Below are 21,348 nucleotides of genomic sequence, written 5' to 3' on the forward strand. Positions count from 1 at the left end.
CCTCATCTTTCTCCCGGGGAACCGCTGGTAGTTTCAAACTGCTGACCTTGAGGTTACCAGCCCGACTCGTAGCCACTACCCTACCAGGGCTCCTTCCAGAGTAACCAGATGTATTGAATTTAAAGGTCTATACCAATGTGGCTGATTTACCTCTTCCAAAGCAAGCAAATAAAAGTTTGAGTATTTGAGTTTCTTTCTTGAAATCAATACAGAAGTATTTTATATAGTCTTATATACCAGTTGTTATTTTTTAATGAAATAATCCTTTTAAATTTCAGCTATGACTATTTTTAGAGATCAGCTGCAAAATGAGTGGGCGTTCAATGTTTACTTTGGGGTGAATTACATTTTGTTGAATATATATTATGAAAGTCACTGGGGAAAATGTTATGTGGAAATAGCTTGAAGATCAAATTATCTGAAGTAACTCTAGTTCTTAAAGTGAGACATTTTACCACAGTTAGTCAATGATAACAAATCTGAACTTTTTGACACTGTCATTTTAGTCTCCAAGCTTGGTTATTTTCCTTGTGGTATTTTCTTCTGCCACTAGGTGGCTGTGGGTTAGAAATCAAAGACTCGGGATCAGCACTGGACTGTGAACTGTAAGGTCAGTGGTCCAACCACCAGCTGTTCCTTGGAAACTCTATAAGGCGTCACTATGAGTCGGAACCAACTCGACAACCCTTAACAACAACGTATCTTAACAGTCTCTGTCATCAACATCCTCAAAAACATCAGAGCTGTTCCAACTACAGATCTACTTTTCAAACGCCTTTATAGTAACTTCTGATTAATAACTGTAAATGTTTGATTCCATTATGAACAGCATTGAAGACAGTGAAAACAGTCTATTAACAACATATGCAAGAGCACCCATCTGAACTGCACTGGATAGTATTCCCTGGGGTCTGAAAAGTCACCTTATTGAGAGTCACAGGATGGGTATCAAGGCCATGTGACAACTGATTTGTTTTAAAATTTTAAAGAAAGAACAATACCAATTTTAAGAATTTTAAGTATATTTTATTAACAATGTATCCCTTTGATAAGATTATGCTTCCGGAGGCTTTTAATGCCCTTGACATAAACTGTACACACATTGTACAAAACAAGAAAATCACAAAAAGAAAAAAAAAAAAATCAAGGTGAGCAAAACCATTTGGGGACAAATCTTATTTAAATTATACACAACTCAATGAAATATTCTTACAGAAAATATATAAATACTTTTTCTTTCTATGTTACAGTTATACAATATAAGTCAGATTTCAATGTCTGTCCAGTGACCTACATACACCAGAACCTCCAAATATGTAGCAGCGTCATTACTTAATAAAAAAGGAAATCGTGTGGCTAGGGAGCAGTAACTCTGAGAGTCTTTTCACAGTCCCTTACCACTTTCAGAACTAATTTACACCATTTGTTTTACAATGCAGCTTTAGGGTTTCTGACAGGCCAGTAATGAAGTTTTGTTTTGTTTTTTTTTTTAACCCCCCTTACTCTATACCCCAAGTCTTTGCATTTTGTGCTAAATCAACCTATTTAGTGGCAAAATTGCAAGGTATGCTTTTTGGAGGCATACACCATCTTTCAAATTAAATAGTTTACAGAGAAAATCAAACAAAATGTGCAAGTTACGCATGCTGTGACACTGCTGTCCCCCACATTTCAAACACACTCCAAAGGGGGAAACCCACTTCTGCGTGAGTGATAGAAACCTCCCAGGAATGAAAACTAACCTGGGAGCCTGCATCTAAAGGAAAAAGAAACTCCTAGAAAGATTCTCCCAGATTTCAATGGCCTTTGCAAGCAATGCTATTTAATGTCACTGGTATGCGTTACATAGAACTGCTCACTGAAGTGAGACTTGCAATCAGACAGTAACAGTGCAGTTTTGTGAATGGGGAAATAATGGCGGCTTTCCCCAAACGTTTCTTTTGTAAAATCTGAAATGTTTTCATTCTAAACAGCTCTTCTCATAAAAGTTTCTCTCAATCAGGTCTGTCTTTTCTTTTTCCTATGTTTTAATGGATTGTGAGTTTGAGACAAAACTGGAGGCATAAGATTGGGGGAGGGGACAACCTTACTGCCCAAGGAAATTTCCCAAGGTAGTTTACAAAGCTAATCTGCACTCAAAAATTAGCACCTCACTCTCACCATGGAAACATTTATCATTTGAATGACAGAACATTTGATGGTTTTTATTGCTTAATGATCTGTGCTTTTAATGTGGAGATAAAAGGCATCCTTTGAATGGAATGAAGTACAATTTTATATAAATAGCAGTAGACAAATCTAAATAAGCATCGAGACACCTCACTGTGGACTCCTCTGCCATTGGGACAGGTCCTGGAAACTCAGCTTAATTACCTCACGCTCTGGACACAAGAGTGTCCACTTCAGAAGGACCTGTACACACTGCGACATCAGAGAAACAGATATAACTATAACGTGTGTGCCTCCACAGGACTCCTGACTCCCAGAATGTCCTTGTGCTCCCAATTCGTATTAGAGAAAGGTTAATTAGGGAGAACACACCTTCCCACGCCCCCTCAAATCTACCTAAGCATAAAACAGAAAATAAAAGGGTACGAAATTTTAGACCATATTATTATAAATACTAAATTTCTAATCTGTCAGTATTTACTTAGTATGTGAAGCTGAAATCTCTTCTTGAAAAAAAAATTCAATTAGAAATAACAATTCACTTTACAATTAGAAATTCACAGTTTACAACTAGCACAACTGCTCAAATTCCTCCAAATTATTCAATAATTAGCCAGAGTACAAATTTATGTAGGTTAAGATTAATTCTAAAGTCTTGAAAAACTACAATATTGACATTATTTTGGTATTCTATAGTCTGGTAATACCTATTATAGATGATTTTCTCAATTACTTCTATTACCACTGACACCATTCCTAACCTTTCTGATATAAATATTTTTAACATCTAAATTAATAGCTTGGCACAGCATGTATTTTTCATCATGAAAGTTCTACTTTTATACAAACAAGTACTCAAAGAAAGCGTTATTGAACCTGTCAGGGGAACCGAAGATAAACCGAATAGTACTATAAATTTCAGTACAGACATTGTATTTCTTACTATACCCACAAAACTGTGTCTCCCCAAATTAAGTACTATTGTAAGATATGATGATGGGTAAGTGTCATTCAAAGTAACCATCAAAAACTTCTTCCAGCTAATAGTAACTAAATCCTAACTTCAGAAATCAGAATGATAGGGTTGGGTATACAGAGATGGGAATGGTGTTGTGTGTCAAAACAAATTACTGGTTACTTTAGAGGGATTAGACCACAGATTTCATACTCTATATTAACTGAGGTAGCGTTTAAAATTAATGTCTAAAAGATGTTAATCCCATTAGGAGTAAGATTACTATAATACGTCCTTTGAAGTTTTAACCACTATTTGGTCTAGGATGTGTTTGGTTCTCTGGAAAGGCAGGTGACTTTTTCAAGACCAGAGACCAAGGTGACAGGCAACGTTCTTAAGAGTTACTACTGCGATAAATACACACTTGGGTTCAGCAATAGTTTTGGGCTTTATGAGAGAAAATCTGAAGAACCACTTTGTGACCTCAGCAGCAGCTTACAGCCCTTATCTGCTTTGCTCTAATGGAAGTTGCTACACAGTGCACATGAGAACAGTTCCCTGACGTGCAGTCTCAGAGGTGTTCGGAGGTGAGATGAAGTGCTTCATCCCAACAGGAACTTTCAGTGCCAGTAAATGCAAAAAAAAGCACATTTCTGTGAGTTATGATTTCTAATTCACAGGGTTCTTTACTGAAATCTCAAACAATAAACCCATTATAAAAAGGATCTGCAAAGTGGGCAAATATTAATCAATGGGCTATGACTATGTCAAAGCTGATGGTTTTGTTGTTGTTTTTTTAATGGTATACACAAATGAATTAAAAAAGGGTCCAAATCAGTCCGGCTGGAATTTTTGTTTTCTACTTACATACAGATCTCAAAAAAAGATACTCCTTTCATTTACAAGCATTCTAATGATGATGGCCATGCTATATTTATATATACAAATTTGCATATATGTTTAATTTCTGTAAAAATTTCCAAATATTTTTAGACATATACAAATGAAAACAACCAAAAACACCTTGCCCTCATCAACGAAACTATTTCACAAATGTGATAAAGGCAATTACTGCATTCATAAACTCACCTATCACTGCATTTAATTTGTGCAAAACAACAACACTGGTAGAAAAATTAAATTACTGCTGCTCTAAAATTTGGTGCTTAAGGCTTTTCACTACAATTTTGAAACGTAAGAACCAGTTTTATTAATCTTTTTTAAAAAGGAAATATGGCTCTTATTTTCCCATGGAATGTGTAAATTGTAGGCAAACTTACCATTTCCTTGGGAGATCCAAAGCTTTATTTAATGCTTTCTTTTGCTTTGGGTCTAAATTCATAGTGCTTGCTCAAGTTCCCATTTGAAGAAATTACATGGGAAGTTGGTAAGATCAGAAGTCCATTCTAAAAGTGGAAAATACTTTCAATTGAATTATAGCATGATTTTCTGATTTTAATCAGGAACTGTAGTGAAAAACCTTAATTGGTTCAAATAGTCTACAACATTACATTGCAATAAAGTTGGAAGGGATGGAAAACAAATAAGAACTTTAACATAATCCTAGTAACATAAAAATAACTTACAAATCCCGAGTTATTGAGGCTCTTTTTCATTTTGAGGTGACAAACCTCTGAAGTAGTGTTAACCAACATGAATAGAAATGTGGGTGCACCAAGCTCTTCCCTGGACTACCAGCAGTCAGAGCACACCCTGCGGTGTAAGAGATTCCTGGTTTGCACAAATGCATTGACAAACAAGGCATCTTTATATATATATATATATATATATATATATATACCCTAAAAACAGAACTCAGACATAATAGAGTGCTTCTGCAGATCCTACTGGTGTTTCACTGTCTTTATGCTCTTGAAATGAAAACAAATAAGAAACCTACATAAGTATTCAGTGCATGGCTCTTGCATACAATGTTAAATAAAACTCCTAAAACTCTGGTAATGAGAAGGAAGTTGTTTTGGCTAGGGAAGTCAGCAGTCCCAACTGTTCATGTACCAGTAATTGCTGGAACAGTATTCAGAAGATACTCCTGTCTTTGCTGTCCAGTCAATCAGCTTTTTTCTGAGACTTTTAGTAAATCCACAATTACGAATGTGTATAGGATCTGCCTATACACATCATAAACATGAGGTCAGGATTCAGCAGATGTATCAACTACAGGTTGCTTTGGTGGTGTTGCCAACACTGCCTCAGCTTCTTCATGCATCTGGGAAAGAAATGTTATATCATCGATTAATTTCACTTCCAAGCACATAACTCAGTATAGTCTCCCTTTCCATTTATTTCAAACACAGAATTACTCATGTGAGACAAATTCCAATGGTCCTTACATGTAATTTACTTACTTGTAGAAACTGTACATCTTGAAATAACTCTTGTATAAACCTCCGACACTGCAATCTAAATGTGCAGTGTGACAGCAAATGGGAAACCTCAGAGTAAAGACAGATGTCATCGAATGTCTGAGGATACTTCTCCTTAATTCTAAATGGAAACAAAAGATCTCTCTGTGATAAAAATTATAATCAAAATTTACCTATTTTTCTCCCAATGTAACATCATCTACTTCTTAAACAGCTTTGGTAGCGTAGTGGTTACGAATCGGGCTGCGAACCTTAAGGTCAGTGGTTCAAAACTACCGGCCGCTCTGCGGGAGAAAGATGAGGCTTTCTACTCCTGTAAAGATTTACACCCTCGGAAACCCTGTACAGGGTCGCTATGGGTCGGAACAGACTCGATGGCACTTAACAAACCAGATGCTGATTAAACTCTGTATTAGGGATCGCACCAAAATATAAAATAACAAATATTCCTACTTTTTACTTATTATAAATTTGGAATTATTTCTTTTAAAATCGTCAAAATGTCAATGTTTCTTACAACGTTAGAAATGATTCTTTTTTAATGGCATTAAAAAACGCAACATTTATCAACCTAGAATAACTCAAATGTTTCTAAAACTATGTTTGAAAATAGAAATGCATTTTTAATGTTAGTTATTAATATCTTTTACTGAACTTTTTCTGTGCCTGCTTCAACAATTCAAATTGTGGTTTTACTAAAAGATTCAGGTGTGGGGCAGACTTAAAGAGAGCCTGATTTTTCATCTCTGCTTCTGCATTCAATTTGCTGTTACTTGGCGCTTCAGTTGAAATATATGAAGAAAGCTAGCCTCAAGCATGTAAGCACAGTTGAGTACTGATGTAAGCTAATTACTCTAACATAACACACAACTCACTGTCATTCAATCGAGTCCAACTCATAGCGACCTTAAATAGAGTTTCTGAGGAGCAGCTGGTGAGTTTGAATTGCTGATCTTGCGGTTTCACAGTCCAGTGCTTACCCTACAGTGCTACCACACAGAATACCTTTTTATCATGGTGGTGGCTGGTGGTTATGTGCCGTGGAGTCAGGTCCGACTCACAGCAACCCTCTAAAGGGTTTCCAAAGCTGTAAATCTTTTCGGGAGCAGAAAGCCTCATGTTTCTTATGCAGAACAGCTGGTAGCTTCGAACTGCTGACCTTGAGGTACACAGCCCGATTCATAACTACTACGCTACCAATCACTAATGCCCATACTCACGTTAAAAGTCCAGTCTCATGACATTTAGTTGAAACGGAACTACTCAAATTAACAACTAATCTTAGAACTTCTTTTCGAAGGAGAATACGGCACATTGGTGTATCATCTGGAATTGTTTTAACACCTGGAAAAAAACCCAAAACATTAGTGTGAAGCATTTTATCTGTATCATAATAGACTATGATTATGACTCATGGAATTTGTTTTTAAACTTTGCCTAGTTAAAGATCTAACACTGAGACTGAATGCACTTGGTCTGCAAGTCATTTTGGGAGCAAGACTCTTAATAATAGCATACGGCTACGAAGGCATGTTAGTCACTGAAACAAGGTACGAAATTTAAAAATCTACTAGGAAACAGACCTCTTTAAAACTGGCTTGCCATAATTCTCAGCTTTAATTTACAGTATTTATGAAAGATTTTAAGAATAGTTTCACTAACAGTGATTAGATTTGAATGTGCAAACTCACCTAGTAGCAATTCTGTGCTTTTGGTGCTGCTGGCTGAGCCTTCTTGAGACACCCCGTCACTGCACCCAGAAACCCCTGAAAACTTAGAGGGAGCCACTTCCAGGGGGTTATGGAGCGTCTGCTCACACCAGTCGGAATAGGTAATGTCTTGAAGGTCTAGATAAAAAAGGACAGCTTCATTTCAATTAAAGTAGCACAATACTTACTTTTCATTTACTTTTTAGAGGGGATGGTTCTCGTAATTTCTTCCCAGTTTTCAGCAACTTTTCATCATGAAGATTTCCAAAGTAAGTTTACGACAGTCCAGAAAGTGCTCCTCTGATGCCAATCCACCTCACTGAGGGTCTTCTCTTTTTTGCTGACCCTCCACTTTACCAAGCGTGATGTCCTTCTCCAGGGACTGGTACCTTCTGATGACATGTCCAAAGTGTGAGAGATGAAGTCTTGCTTTCTTTGCTTCTAAGGAGCATTCTGGCTATACTTCTTCCAAAACAGATATGTTGTCTCTTCTGGCAGTACACGGTACTTTCAATACCCTTCTTCAATATCATAACATGAATCAATTCTTTTATCATCTTCCTTATTCATTGTCTAGCTTTTGCATGCATATGGGTCACCTTAGTCCTCACAGTGACAATCTTTGCTTATTCCTCCTACCCCAATCTAAATTCCCCTTTCCATGGGTAAATGGAAAAGTTGATACGTATAATTTCAGATCCTTTGCTAGTTTACATATTCTGTTTCTTGTTCTGTCTATTGGTTGGTGAGATTAAATTGTATGTATTATTCTATGGCTTGTTACTTTTCCCATTTAATATGTACCAATATAAGAATCACACTTTTTCATCTTATCTAAAGTTCAGTTCATTTCTTAAAATTACATTTACTCTACTACCCATGCAATGCTAAGTTACTCCTAGATGGACATCTTAGTGTTGTTCAACTGACACCAACTTTTTGATCTATAAATCTCCTGAGCATGTACATGAAGTCACCCAATGACTACAACAATGGAAATTAGGAAGACTCTGGCCATCAACACTGGGCAATTTATAAAACCACACAATCTCACTGCTTTAAGAAATTGTGGAAATTACATAGACTTTCATCCTATTTAGAAAACCGATTCAGAGAAAGAAACTCAGCTAGAAACTTAGTCTTCTTGACAGTTGCATGCTCTGTTCACCATAGCACCTAGACAGAGTGGAGTAAAAGGCTACATTTTCAATGTCCAGAAAACTAGATCAATGTCAACATGACTCTCATTCCCTATCTTGGCACTTCACCCTCAGCCCTCTTAGTCAGTTGGGTTCGATAATTCATCGCAATGATCCCAAGGACTGAGACAACATACTCACAGTTATGAGGCTTATTAAGGGACTTAACAGGTTACAATTCGGGAAATGCTCAGGGAAATTCTTCCAGTCAGCTACTGATAAGGCACACAGGACACACCACTCCACTGTAAGCTTCAGCTTGATGGCACTAGGCTCTAACTCCATGGGTCAACAAACCTAGCTCCCTCACTTTAGTGCCCCACTCTATGAGCAAGCTTCCAGCCCAAAGTCACTCAGATTACTTGCTTTGTGGGCTGAGAAGTCCACTGCTTTGCCTCATGCTCCGGCTCTTGTTTCTGCTGCTGCTGGTCATCTGCCACTCCTCCAGTTTCACTGCTTTGTGTCCCTGAGTTGAGGCAGTTCAATGCACAAGGATCTCGGGATCCAAAGATGCACTCCACTCTAGGCTCCTCTTCTCTGATGGTAAAAACAGCTGTCTCCAGTTTCTGAGATGGCTCATTTCAAACCCATGCTGGAGTTTCAAGATTTTATATTTACAATGAAGTCTGCTAACATCCACAGCTGAATCGTGCTATCCTATCAGTATCTTCTCCCACCTTATCTTACCCAGACCCAGCAGGGCAGAAGCGTTGTTTGGTGGGAGTTACAGACTATGGTTAGAAGAGACATTAGATAATTCACTACACCATATTTGGGTCCACAAAATTCCTAATAGTACTATTTAAATACTAAGCAGAAAATACTTTGGTTCCTTGGAAAAGAAGATCTGTAAATTTAGCATAGTTGAAAATTTTTACTTATAAGAACGTTATGTATCTATCTGTCAGGCACTTAAAACAACCTACATAAACACTGCACATGTATTTTAAAAATAAAATTATTAGCAAAAGACATGAGAATTAAAGGTATGTTTAGAAACAATTTTATTTTTAAAATTTCCTCAGTGTTGCAGAATAAGCAGGTTAAGAGATGAAAGTAGTATTTCAGACTCAGTAGAGGTATGAGAATAGAGAAAGGGATGGAGCTTTGAGACTGCAGCAGATTCAAACTCCAGTGGCTTCATCTTGAAGGGCATAAGCACTCACCTGAATGACTACATATTGCACTTAGTTGGTTACTGGGTTGGAAACCCAGAATTTCAATACAGACACAATACAGGCAGTTATCATCCGTATGCTCCTGCAGCCCAGTGTCTTCCGTACTCTCCAAAAACAGGGAAGCATCTGAATGGATTGAATTCATTATCTCCGTAAGACTCATCTGCTGCCGCAGCAAGTGAAAAGAGTTTTTCACAAGACCTCCAGTTCCAGATGGAAGACCTGTGTATGCATACAGAGAAAACACAAGGTGACAAAGAAAGTCATCAGGAACACCTCTTTAAGGGGCCTTACCAAACCTATGTGATATTTTAAAGGGAAATTAAATGCTCAAACACAAACCTTAACAGGAAGAAAAAAGAATTATTTGCTTTAAATTACAAAAAGAAGCAAAATCAGTTGATTCATTTATATTATTTTCAAGAGATTTAAAATACAAAACAGAAAATTAATAATATACAATTAAGATTCATTCAGTCATCCTCAGTATGAAGAGTATTAATTCTGAGTAGAGAAATACTTGTTTGAAAAAGAAAAATCAAGATTTTCAAGCTATAAAACTAGAGGTTTTTACATGTATATTCAGAAAATATAAAAATTCCTAATAAGGAGAGACCATGAAATTTATAAGTACGCTTTACCTCCTTACCTACACAAACAGTTGTGTCTCTGACCTATGAGGATTAGTGTTACAACTGTTTCATGCACTAATTTTGAAAAACCTCAAACACCTGATAATTTTGTCTTCTTGAGAGACTTCTGAAGTCCTTCACAAACATTTATCATTGAGTTTAACTCAGTAATAGTTTGGTATCATTTTTAAGGATCCAAAAGTGAGTATATGTTAGTTCTTTTAAGAATCACTCCCCAGTAACTTAGTTTCATGAGAACAAAGGCCATGCATTACCGCCTGCATCGTGAGCAAATACTCTGGAAGCTCGATCGTCATGCGGAGATAGGTTTTTTGACTGAAAATAGGGAATATCCTTTACCTAAAACAGATATAAAAACATGATAAGTTTGCTCATATAAAAAGAAGTCCATTTTTATAAACACTGGCAAAATTTAATGAAACATAATTTAAATTGAACAAATATGTAAACAAATAATTATAGCATATAATTCACAATGAAACGTTTACAGAAGTTTAAATTACCCAAACTTGAAGAAATAAATTATCCTAAAAGTTTATATGATATTCTTAGTAAGTTAATGGATATTAATATAATTATTTTAGCATTTACATAAAATGTCTTTAGACTTCTGAGTCAATGTCTATTCTTTAGGACTTTATGCCATTTGCAGACTCCCTGGGGTGGCGCTGCCAGTTAATGCACTGGACTGCAACATTGGTTTGAACTGCAAGGTCTGTGGTTCAAGCTCACCAGCTGCCCCTTGGAAACCCTATACAGGGTGGCTATGAGTCAGAACCGACTCGATGGCACTCAACAACAACATATACCATGTAGAGACCTTACAGGTACTTTATACGGCTGGGCACCACATATGGCTATTCTATGTGGAATAAACAGGATCAAAGATTAAAAAACTAGGAATAAAGAAAATACACCTAACGAGGTTAGGAATTTACTGTATTCCTACAGATAAAGAATGAAAACACTAGACTTACTTAACACAGGAAGGGGGAAAATCATGTTAAAACTTTAAGATAGTAAATAAAAAGTAGATAAGCATCATGAGAGAAAAATAATTTACTTCAAAAAAATGTTTTTTTAAATAAAACTGCCTTAAAAAAATAATCACCTTGATATCACCATTGTGTCTGGCGGCGCGTGAACGCACCCTGAAATAACCTAAACAAACAGCAAACAGAGAACTTGCACTCACACATCCATTCACTCGGTACAGATCGCTGAGTGCCAGAGAACACACCAACAAACACTCATTAATGAAATATACATATGACAGTGTCGTGAAGAAATCAGGCAATTTCAGCTCTAAAATCCACAAAGAAACAAGACAGAGTATCTCAGACAAGTTACCAAAATACAGAAACAGAAAATATTAGATCAGAAATGGTATCAGAACTACCTTGATTAGGAACTAAAAACATTGATATTTAGGTACATTGAATGGATTGAAAAAATGATTGAGAAATCTACAGATGAAATTAAGAAAACCAAAAACAAAACGTTAGAAGAACTCAAAAAACACTGTAATATCAATCTGACAAAATAAAGGTAAAATTGGAAACTATATAAAAAAACTACCCTTTAGAAAGCCAGAAGATCAATGCAGGTAATTTCAGACATGAATACATTGAAAGTACAAAGATATGATACTGAATCAATAGAAGGTCTACTAAGTGAGCATGAAGACAATTACTCAATATTCACTTGCTAGAGTAACAATCAAAAAGAGAACAAGGACATTTTGAGAAAGTCTAAGATGTATATGGGACACTATGAAGAGGTATAATTTACATGTGACAGGAATTCCATTAAAGGAAGAGACCAAAAAAGAGAGAGAGAGCGCGAGAAAGAAAATTGTCAAAGACGTGTTGGAAGAAAATTTCCCTAACCATCGGGAAAGATGAGGAGATAAGCAGTCAAGAAGTTGAAAATGAACTTCAAACAGGATAGATCCCAAAAGAAAATCTGCAAGACATACAGTGAAACCATTAAAACCAAAGACAGCAGCTCAGGAAAAAGACAGTCTCCTACCAAGAAGTATTAACACAACTAAGCTCTAATTTCTTAGCAGCAATCATGTAGGCAAGAAGACAATCGGATAACATATATACAATTCTGAAAGAAAAGAATTGGTCAGAATCATACTATTGTTGTAAGGTACCTTCGAGTCTGCAACAACTCATAGTGACCTTATACACAAACAGAATGAAACACTGCCTGCTTCCACATCAACCCCACTACCCTGGCTATGCTTGAGCCCACTGCTCTTGCCATTTCCTTGGGGGTCCTCCTCTTTTTCTCTGAACCTCCACTTTACCATGCATGATGTCGTTCTTCAGGGATTTGGCATTCCTGATAATATGTCTAAAGTATGAGAGAAGAAGTTTAGCCATTCTGGCTCCTAAGGAGCTTTCTGGCTGTACTTCTTTCAACACAGATTGGTTTGTTCTTTTGGCTGTCCATGGTACTTTTAATATTCTCCTCCAACACCACAACTCAAATGCATCAATTCTTCTATGTTTTACCTTAATCACTGTCCAACTTGCACATGCATACAAGGCTACTGAAAGTATCCTGGCTTGGGTCAGGCATACCTTGGTCCTCAAACATGCCTTTTGCTCTTGAACACTTTGAAAAGGTCTTGTGCAGCAGATTTGTCAAATGCAACATGTTGATTCATTTCTTGACTGCTGTTTCCATGAGCGTTGATGGTTAATTCAAGCAAAATTAAGTCTTTGACAACTTCAATCTTTTCTCCATTTAATAATTGATCCAGTGGTGATGATTTTTTGTTTTCTTTCCTTTGAGGTACAGCCAAAGGCTGTGGTCGTTGATCTTCATCAGTAAGTATTTTAAATTCTCTTCCATTTCAGCAAGCAAGGTTGAATCATTTGCATATCACAGGTTGCTAACAAGTCTTTTTCCAATCCAGATGCCACATTCTTCTTCATATGATCCTGCTTCTCAAATTATTTGATTAACATACAAACTGAATAAATAAGGTGAAAGAATATAACCCTGACATACACCTTTCCTAATCTTAAAACCATTCAGTGTTCCGTTATTCTGTTCAAATAACCGTCTCTTGTCCTATATGCAGGTTCTGCATGAGAACAAATAAACATTCCAGAAATACCAATTTTCCACAGTGTTGTCCAGAGATTGTCATGATCCACACAATCAAAAGCCTTTGTGTAGTAAATAAAGGACAGGTAAACAACTTTCTGGTATTCTTTGCTTTCAGCCAAAAATCCATCTGACGTCAGTAATGACATCTCTTGTTCCATGTCCTCGTTTGAATCTGCTTGAACCGCTGGAAGTTCTCTGTCAATGTACCGTTATAGCTGTTTTTTAATTATCTTTAGCAAAATTTTAATTCATGCTATATTAATGATATTGTCACATGATGTCTGTAATGTGCTGGGTCATTTCTCTTTGAAATGTGTACAAATATGGAGCTCTTCAATCAGCTGGTCAGGTAGCTGTCATCAAAATTTCTTGGCAGAGATGAGTGAGTGCCTCCAGGGCTGCATCAGTTTGTTGAAAGATTCTGCTATCCATTGACTAACTATTTGGAAGTAGTCCATTTCTCCTTCCTAGTCTGTCTTAATCGGGAAGTTTAGCTGACACCTGTCTACCGTGACAATCCTGCTGATATCTAAAATACCAGTGGCATAGGCTCCAGAATCATAGCAGCACACAAGCCACCATAGTATAACAAACTGACAGATGAGTGGTGGCTAAGAATCATATACCCAGCAAAACATTTCCAGATAAACACAAATTAAAATGATTTCTAAAACCCAGACAAACCTTACAAAAAATTACTAAAGAGAGCTCTTTGGACCAAGAAACCACCACCACCACCACCACCAACAACCACTTAAGGTTAACATACAAGACAAATCATTCAAAACTCAAACCAGACACAGAATTATTCAAAGTAAAACAAACCTACAGGACTGAAAATAGGGAACCAAAGTTATCATGTTAAAACAACAACGAAAGCAAAAAGTAAAAAGGGGGAATGACGTAGTTATAGAAATGCCAAATGAAGAGGAAATCAAATAAATAGATAAAAATAAACTAACCCTAAAACTATAGACCAAGTCTTACTCCTAGTCCAAGTCCAAACCCCTGACCCTAACACCAGCCCTAATAATAACCATTACAATAACACTACACAAAGCCGTAGCCTACACTAGACTCGGTCATAGTCCTTAGTCTTTCCTGCCCTGCCCCAAAGCAAAGAAAGCACTTTTCCAAAAATTAAATTCACTGTAAATTACCATTTCTAGTAAGCAGTTATACAACATGAAAACGACACCAGAAAATAATAAAACTTATGACAATACCTGGAATATATCATTGATGTCTACTGGAAGAGCAAGACCAATGTAGTCATCTGAGCTACCATAGGTAGCACTGGACACCATGGACCTCACTGAGGAGGATCGCTGCAGGGTATTTTGATTAATAGGACTTAATAGATCTTCTTTATCTAACGAAGCATAACTTAAAGCTTTCATGAACCTAAAATGCCACACACACAAAACAAAGAACATGGCGTTAGTTTCTTCTTTTGTAATACTAACCATGAGGTAAGAGCAGCTCAAATTAGGTTACGACTCCACCATGAGAAGATGATGGCTATGCTAAATTTGAAGGCTAAAATCCCATTTTGACTCAAAAGTAGTCCTACATCAAGAACGTAGCCTCTTGTTACTGTACCTTTAGAAAACGACTCTTTATACAATTTCAGAGAACAATGTAATTTGTACTAGCTTAAGGGTTTTGTTTGCTGTTTCTGAAGTAGGGCCCCAAACAATTCTCAGAATAGATGCTTACTCAAAATAAACTGGAATTACACATTTATCCCTGAAAGTCACGCAAGACGGGCACCATGATTATTCTGAAGCTGGATGTGCCCAATTTAATGATTACTTTGTAACTTAAAACTTTAGAAATGCACACAATCTTATTCTACCTGTTAGATGTACTCTCTTCCAATTTGTAACTATTACCTAAACGTCAACCAATCAAGCGAATCATCAAAATTTTGACTGACGTTGTTTTAATAAACTCTTTGAACTATCTCCTCTTGGGATCAACTGGTTCAAAATCCTCTAGATCTTGTGATTTCCAATTTGCTAATTGTCTTGCATCTCAATAAAAACTCTTTACTTTTCATTTTAACCAGACTTCATCATTTTTGCTCTTTGACAAACATACAAAGAAATTATGGCTTATGGATGTGGCGGTGTGGAGTTCTGGTGTGGTGCTGTTGGATCAGCACTGGACTGTGAGCCATAAGGTTAGCAGTTCAAATCCACCGGCAGCTCCATGGAAACCACCATATATAGGGTGGCTACAAGTCAGAACCACCTTGAACGCACTTAACAAAAACAACATCCTGTCTACTGGAAACATATAAGCACTTAAAATATTAAGCTATTAAAATTGATATGCAAAATGCCAAATAATGTTGACTGTTACCAAAAAATAACTGTTATAAGTTTCCTAAATAAAGTTGCAAAAAGGTGGACAATTGAATTTTGTCAATGAAATTTTAAGTTCAGAGTATTTTTAAGCTATCATCAATACATAAGCTTATAACTTTCAACCTTTATAAGATATAAAAGAAACTGTCCTCAGAAGTCAAAGGTATGACCCAACAACTATCTTCAGAATTACCTGGACTGCTAGATTTGCTATCATATAACTAGTAACACATCTATTAACTTTATTCAATGTTATATTTATAAAAAACAAGATCAATTACTTGCCATTATATGGTAATTGTTTTATGCTTTAATTATCAACTTAAGATTTATGTAGCATAGAAGAAATCACAAAAAAGCAAAAATATATCTCTATAAATAAATATTATGATAGCCTTCTATGAAGTGCTATTTCCTCAGTGTACTTACAGTGATTTCATAAGTAATATGGTATACTAATGTTTCTCTAAGTGATACTTTTCTCATATCAATTCTTGTTGACACAACAGACACATTAAAGTACTTACTGGGCATTTACTTTATATGCATAAGGCCCTATGCAAAGTTGCTGATTTCTATGTATATTGCTATTTGAGAAACTTAGTCATTTATAATGAACTAATGTAGCCTAAAAAGGGGCTCTGGTAGCATAGTGGTTATGAATCGGGCTGCTAACCTCAAGGTTAGCAGTTTGAAACTACCAGCTGTTCCATGGGAGAAAAATGAGGCTTTCTGCTCCCGTAAAGCTTTACAGCCTCGGAAACCCTGTGCAGGGTCACTGTGAGTCAGAATTGACTCCACATTACTTAACAACAACAATGTAGCCTGATATTAAGACAAAAGTATTCTTTAAAACACATTTTAAAATGTTCAAACTTGGTAGTTAGTAAGATCATCATAGCAAAAACCACTCCGAATTTCAACTTTATGAAACAAAAATCTTAATTTATCATAAAACCAAAATTATTTATTAAATAAGGTCTAGAATTCAGTTGCTCCTTGGAATTCTCTTTGAGTGTGACCAGACAGATCCATTATATATAACACCCTTTGTAACTTGGGAAAATACTTCCTAAGTACTTATCTCACTGATGAGTATACATGCCACATACTTACCTCACTGGCAAGAACACCACTGACTCATGGTTATTCTAAGGTCAAATAAGAATTTGTATCAAGATCTTGTGGAATGCATTTCAGATTTGAGATTTAAGGGTCTCAGGAAATTTTTATCATGAGTGTCCTAAGCAACTATAATTTTAATGCTCACAACAATAAAACATCAATAAACAAATCTAATGAAGTATTGTTTGTTGTTTTTAAGAGCCACAGGAACCCTTAAGTATTAAGTAGACCGGCAGTTTTCCAATTGGTCTCTGTTATACCTCTCTGATTTAACAAATTCATCAAGGACTACCGGAGTAAAGGGAAAGAATACCTGGATCACGCTCCTTCCCAATACCTACTACTTTCATAAGAGTTGCTCCATCTTAATCTATTCTACATATGAAGTTTCCATAGAAATATTTTTCGTGTGAGTGAAAAAAAAAGGGGGGGAGGTGAGGGCTCTCCTGCTTTCATAGCAACATCAAAAACACAACCAATGATCTAGTCCAACCTTCACAAGATGAGGCAATGAAGACCAGAAGACTTTGTTCAAGTTCAGTCACTCAGTGCCAAGAATAGAACTCAGGATTCCTGGGTTCATTGTGATTTCTACTGTGCCACAAGGAAACATCTCAATGATACATGATTTTTAAGAGAGAAGGATTCATGTTATCCATTTCACAGTAAGCCTACTAGCCTACTCTTTCCATTTTGCAAGTGAAAGGGGAAAAAAATGCCAAAAAACTACTCAGCTTGTATTCCAAGCCATCACTATAAAGTAAATGTGTTAGTTACCCTCTAACATTGTTATTTTTTCTGAACTAGTCAAAGAATAGAAATAAAAACAGGAAGGTAGTACCACATACTCATCTTTTTTTTTCCTCTATGGAACCTTGTACATTTAACAAATAGAAGAACAAAGGCCCCTGTGCTATTGATTCTGACTCATAGTTACCCTATTAGACAGGCCAGAACTTCTAGGACTATATATCTTTATAGAAGTAGACTGCCACATTTTTCTCTCCACTAAACAGCTGGTAGACCACCAAGCAATTAACCACTGCACCACCAGGGTTCCTTACCCGGTACATAGTAGGTACAAAATACATTTTGTAAAATAAGTGAAAGATTTGAAAACCATGAAACTGTTATACCTCCATGCCTTTATTCCAAATATTCCAATTTCTCTAGATTGGTTTTTGTTTTTTTTGCTCAAGAAAGCAAAAAACATCTATTCATCATCTAAAATGCCAGTTAACACAGAAATTTTTCAAAAAACCTTCTTCTATCTTGTATTCTGGACACGTCGTCAAGGAAGGGAGAGTCTTTGGAGAAGGATATCACGCTTGGAAAAGTGTAGGGTCGGTGAAAAAGTCAAAGACCCTCAATGAGAGGCACTAGCATAGTGGCAGCAGCAAGCGACTGCACCAATGGGCTCAGACATCACAACCATAAAGATGGTGCAGGACTGAGCAGTGCTTCGCTCTGTGGTGCATGAGTCGGAGCCAACTCTGGCACCTAACAGCAACAGTCTAATAACCATACAGAATATAAGATCCTAAGGATCCAGAAAGATTAAAGAATATGTGGTTTGGGGTTGCTGCCTTTTTTGGTTTAGTCTTATGAATCTTTAAACACATCTTTTTTTCTGTTTTAATTTATTTAAATAGAAATGACTCTGCAGCATATTAAATACTTTCCTGCTTATTTCAATGAGATATAATAAATCTTAGTTCAATGAAATAGAATAAACTTAACTGGATAGATGAGAGTTAATTGTACTGTGGTTATTGTATTGGGTAGTTTTATTGCTGACTTAGGTATACTAAATAACTTACTAAGGAGCATGGTGGCTTTGTAGGATAAGCACTAGACTGCAAACCACAAGGTTGGTGGTAAGAGTTCATCAGCCGCTCCACAATACAAAGAAGTTTTCTTCTCCCACAAAGATTACAGGGTATCTCTGAGTCAGACAACAGCACAGTTAGTTACTGAGTCTGCTGTAGTCTGTGAGTTCTCAAATACTTTGACACTGTATGAGTATTTAAGCTTCCCTGGTATAGTATTAATACCAGTTGTTGTGTGGACTTCAAATCATAGCTCTAAAACATAGTAGAACTGCCCAATAGGGCTTTCAGGGCTGTACTGTTTACAGAATTAGATCACCAGGTCTTTTCCTTCCGAGAGGACACTAGTGCATTTGACCTTTGAGTTAACAGGCAAAGTTTTAACCATTAAAAACATGTAACCTATAAACATGCTAGCATTATTGAAACAAAACCACTCAACTCTATTTTAAAAACCTAATCATATAAAAGCCAGATAAGTTACATAAAGAATTAACTACCAATAACGTTAATAACAGAGTCCTGGTGTGGCATAGCAGGATAATGCGCTGTTGGTTTGAACTGCAACGTCAGTGGTTTAGACCCATCAGCAGCTCCTCCCTCAGAAACCCTAGGCAGGGTCGCAAAGAGTCAGAACCGATTCTCTGGCACTTAACTAAAACAGTAACAACATAACAATGCAAACAACAATATTAGTAGCAGTAGCTAAGTTCTACTAAGATCTTACTACGTGCAAAGTACTATTTTAAGTACTTTACATACATTAATTTGTTGTTGTTTTTAAGTGCCATTGAATTGGTTCTGCTTTGTAGTGACCTGTAGAGCGGAGCATCTGGTGCGTCTGAACCAACCATGAGGTTAGTAGTCAAGTGCTTACCTTACAGCGCGCCACACGAGGACTCCACATACATTAATAACTTCAAATAAATAATTTAAAACTGAGGTAAGTATTTGGTCCAGCTATAAAATAAAGGAACCGTTGTATCAATTATTTTTCAGAAGTAAATCTAAACTTAGCTATATTGACCAGTTTGATGTTGTTGAGTACCAGAACCTGTTGCTGCTGAATCCGATGGGCTAAGGAATTCATAGTGTACTAGGTTCCTGCTTAATAATTATAACTACTGAAAACAAACTGAGAATAGTTTCCCTGAAATACCTGGTTATCTTAAAAATACAAAAAAAAAAAAACCAAAGAGGTCAACTTTGGGGGCCTTAAATTGACCTACCTGAAAAGGTTGTTTGTTATTGTAGGTCTTAAGCTCCTGATTCCCCCGACATGCTTCTTTTTAAAATCGATCCTTGCAGAAGCGAGAAATAAATAAAAAAAAGCTTATGACTTGTGTGTCCTTGCAACGCTGATACGTTTATTTTCAGGCCTAAAGGAGTTTTGTTCCCCCCCTCGCAGCTGCAAGAATCCATTTCAAATCATATCGGGTAACTAGGAGCTTATAACCTACTATAGTAAACAATTTTAATGGGTCAGTTCTGTCCATGTAAAATGTAGATGTAAAACCTGGCTAATGTTTTACAATTCAGTCTCTTATAATGCAACTATTACTGTGAATTTTTTTAAAGTATATTATCTCACCTGCTTGGTGTTAACCTGGACTCAAAGCTGTTGGCCTTCATGGTGATGGTATCAGTAAACAGCACATCTTTTGCTGGAGATGCCAAAGCTTCAGAATGAGATAAGGAAGGATGCATTCTTTGCTGCTGCAATCTTTTCAGCGTAGCGTAGCCAAAGGCATCTCTTGAACTTGTGTAACTAAAGTTACAATCTGCTAGACTTTTAATTGTAGCAATAGAGGGTGTTTTAAGGGACTGTGCTCTTCTGGGAAGTGTATGAGCAGAACCTGGAGGCACCAGGGACACTGAGTTTGACTTGGAGAGAGACAGATGGTTAGACTGTGGCGTCAAATAGTGGCTTGTCTTAACAGTTTTAGTACTTACCACAGTGCTCATACTTCCACAGTCTGTGTCCATAGTTGTAGCATCCACAGCCACTGTCTCCCGAGAAGGACTGGAGCTCATTGAACTTATACCACTTGTTGTAGTATCTGTATTAAAACTTTGGCTCCGTATCTTCATATGTGAGCTTGTTGAACTTTCTACAACTAACCTCTCTCGGCTTGTATTTTCTCTGTGATTCTCTGTACCAAGACTCTTGGTGAATTTTAAGTCATTTTCTCCAATACTTGGAGTGCTACCAGTGTCTTCTATGTGTTTATTCCCAACAAATGAAGTTTCTAATTGTAAGGTTTTCTGGACTGTCGATACGGGTGTGAAATCATCAGTATGATTGAAGTCAGCACTGGATGGCTCCGTGAGTGTTCTGATTCGCCGGTTGGTTGTCTTATTTTCAGATGACAGTTTCCCTCCTTTTGGATCACTGCTACTACGGTGTTTTTTATTAGGCAAACTAAGTGAATTTAAGATACGGTTCTTGACAAGTTTACTAGAAGCAAAGAAAGGGAATGAATTTTTATCCTTTATAGGTCCAGGTCGATCATAAAATGCTGGTTCTGTATCCTCATTGATGTCAAGGAAGAACGTACTAGTAGAGCTGCTGCCAAACCGGTCATCCTCCATTATGAACATACCTAGGATTGAAGGGGTGGTTTGAAAAGGTATATAACACATAGC

At 36.7% G+C, this 21,348-nt stretch overlaps 1 protein-coding gene across 3 annotated transcripts in view; it reads right to left on the reverse strand.

Moving 5' to 3' along the window:
• Positions 1-5,276: 5,276 nt before the first annotated feature.
• Positions 5,277-21,348, reverse strand: part of RICTOR (RPTOR independent companion of MTOR, complex 2) — a 71,697-nt gene continuing 55,625 nt past the window's right edge. Inside the window, exons 23-31 of one of the 3 annotated variants that reach the window (XM_006874678.1) lie at positions 20,294-21,305; positions 19,932-20,003; positions 14,603-14,780; positions 10,502-10,586; positions 9,583-9,816; positions 7,200-7,355; positions 6,729-6,852; positions 5,491-5,629; positions 5,277-5,351 (exon numbers count right to left, since the gene is read on the reverse strand). In XM_006874678.1, coding sequence (XP_006874740.1) covers positions 5,277-5,351; positions 5,491-5,629; positions 6,729-6,852; positions 7,200-7,355; positions 9,583-9,816; positions 10,502-10,586; positions 14,603-14,780; positions 19,932-20,003; positions 20,294-21,305 — 2,075 coding nt within the window. Of the gene's footprint in view, positions 5,352-5,490; positions 5,630-6,728; positions 6,853-7,199; positions 7,356-9,582; positions 9,817-10,351; positions 10,354-10,501; positions 10,587-14,602; positions 14,781-19,931; positions 20,004-20,293; positions 21,306-21,348 lie in introns of all 3 variants that reach the window. The other 2 variants (XM_006874677.1, XM_006874679.1) reach the window with 2 other exon arrangements.

Source organism: Chrysochloris asiatica, unplaced genomic scaffold, assembly GCF_000296735.1.
Source record: "Chrysochloris asiatica unplaced genomic scaffold, ChrAsi1.0 scaffold00293, whole genome shotgun sequence".
Taxonomy (NCBI): Eukaryota; Metazoa; Chordata; class Mammalia; order Afrosoricida; family Chrysochloridae; genus Chrysochloris; species Chrysochloris asiatica.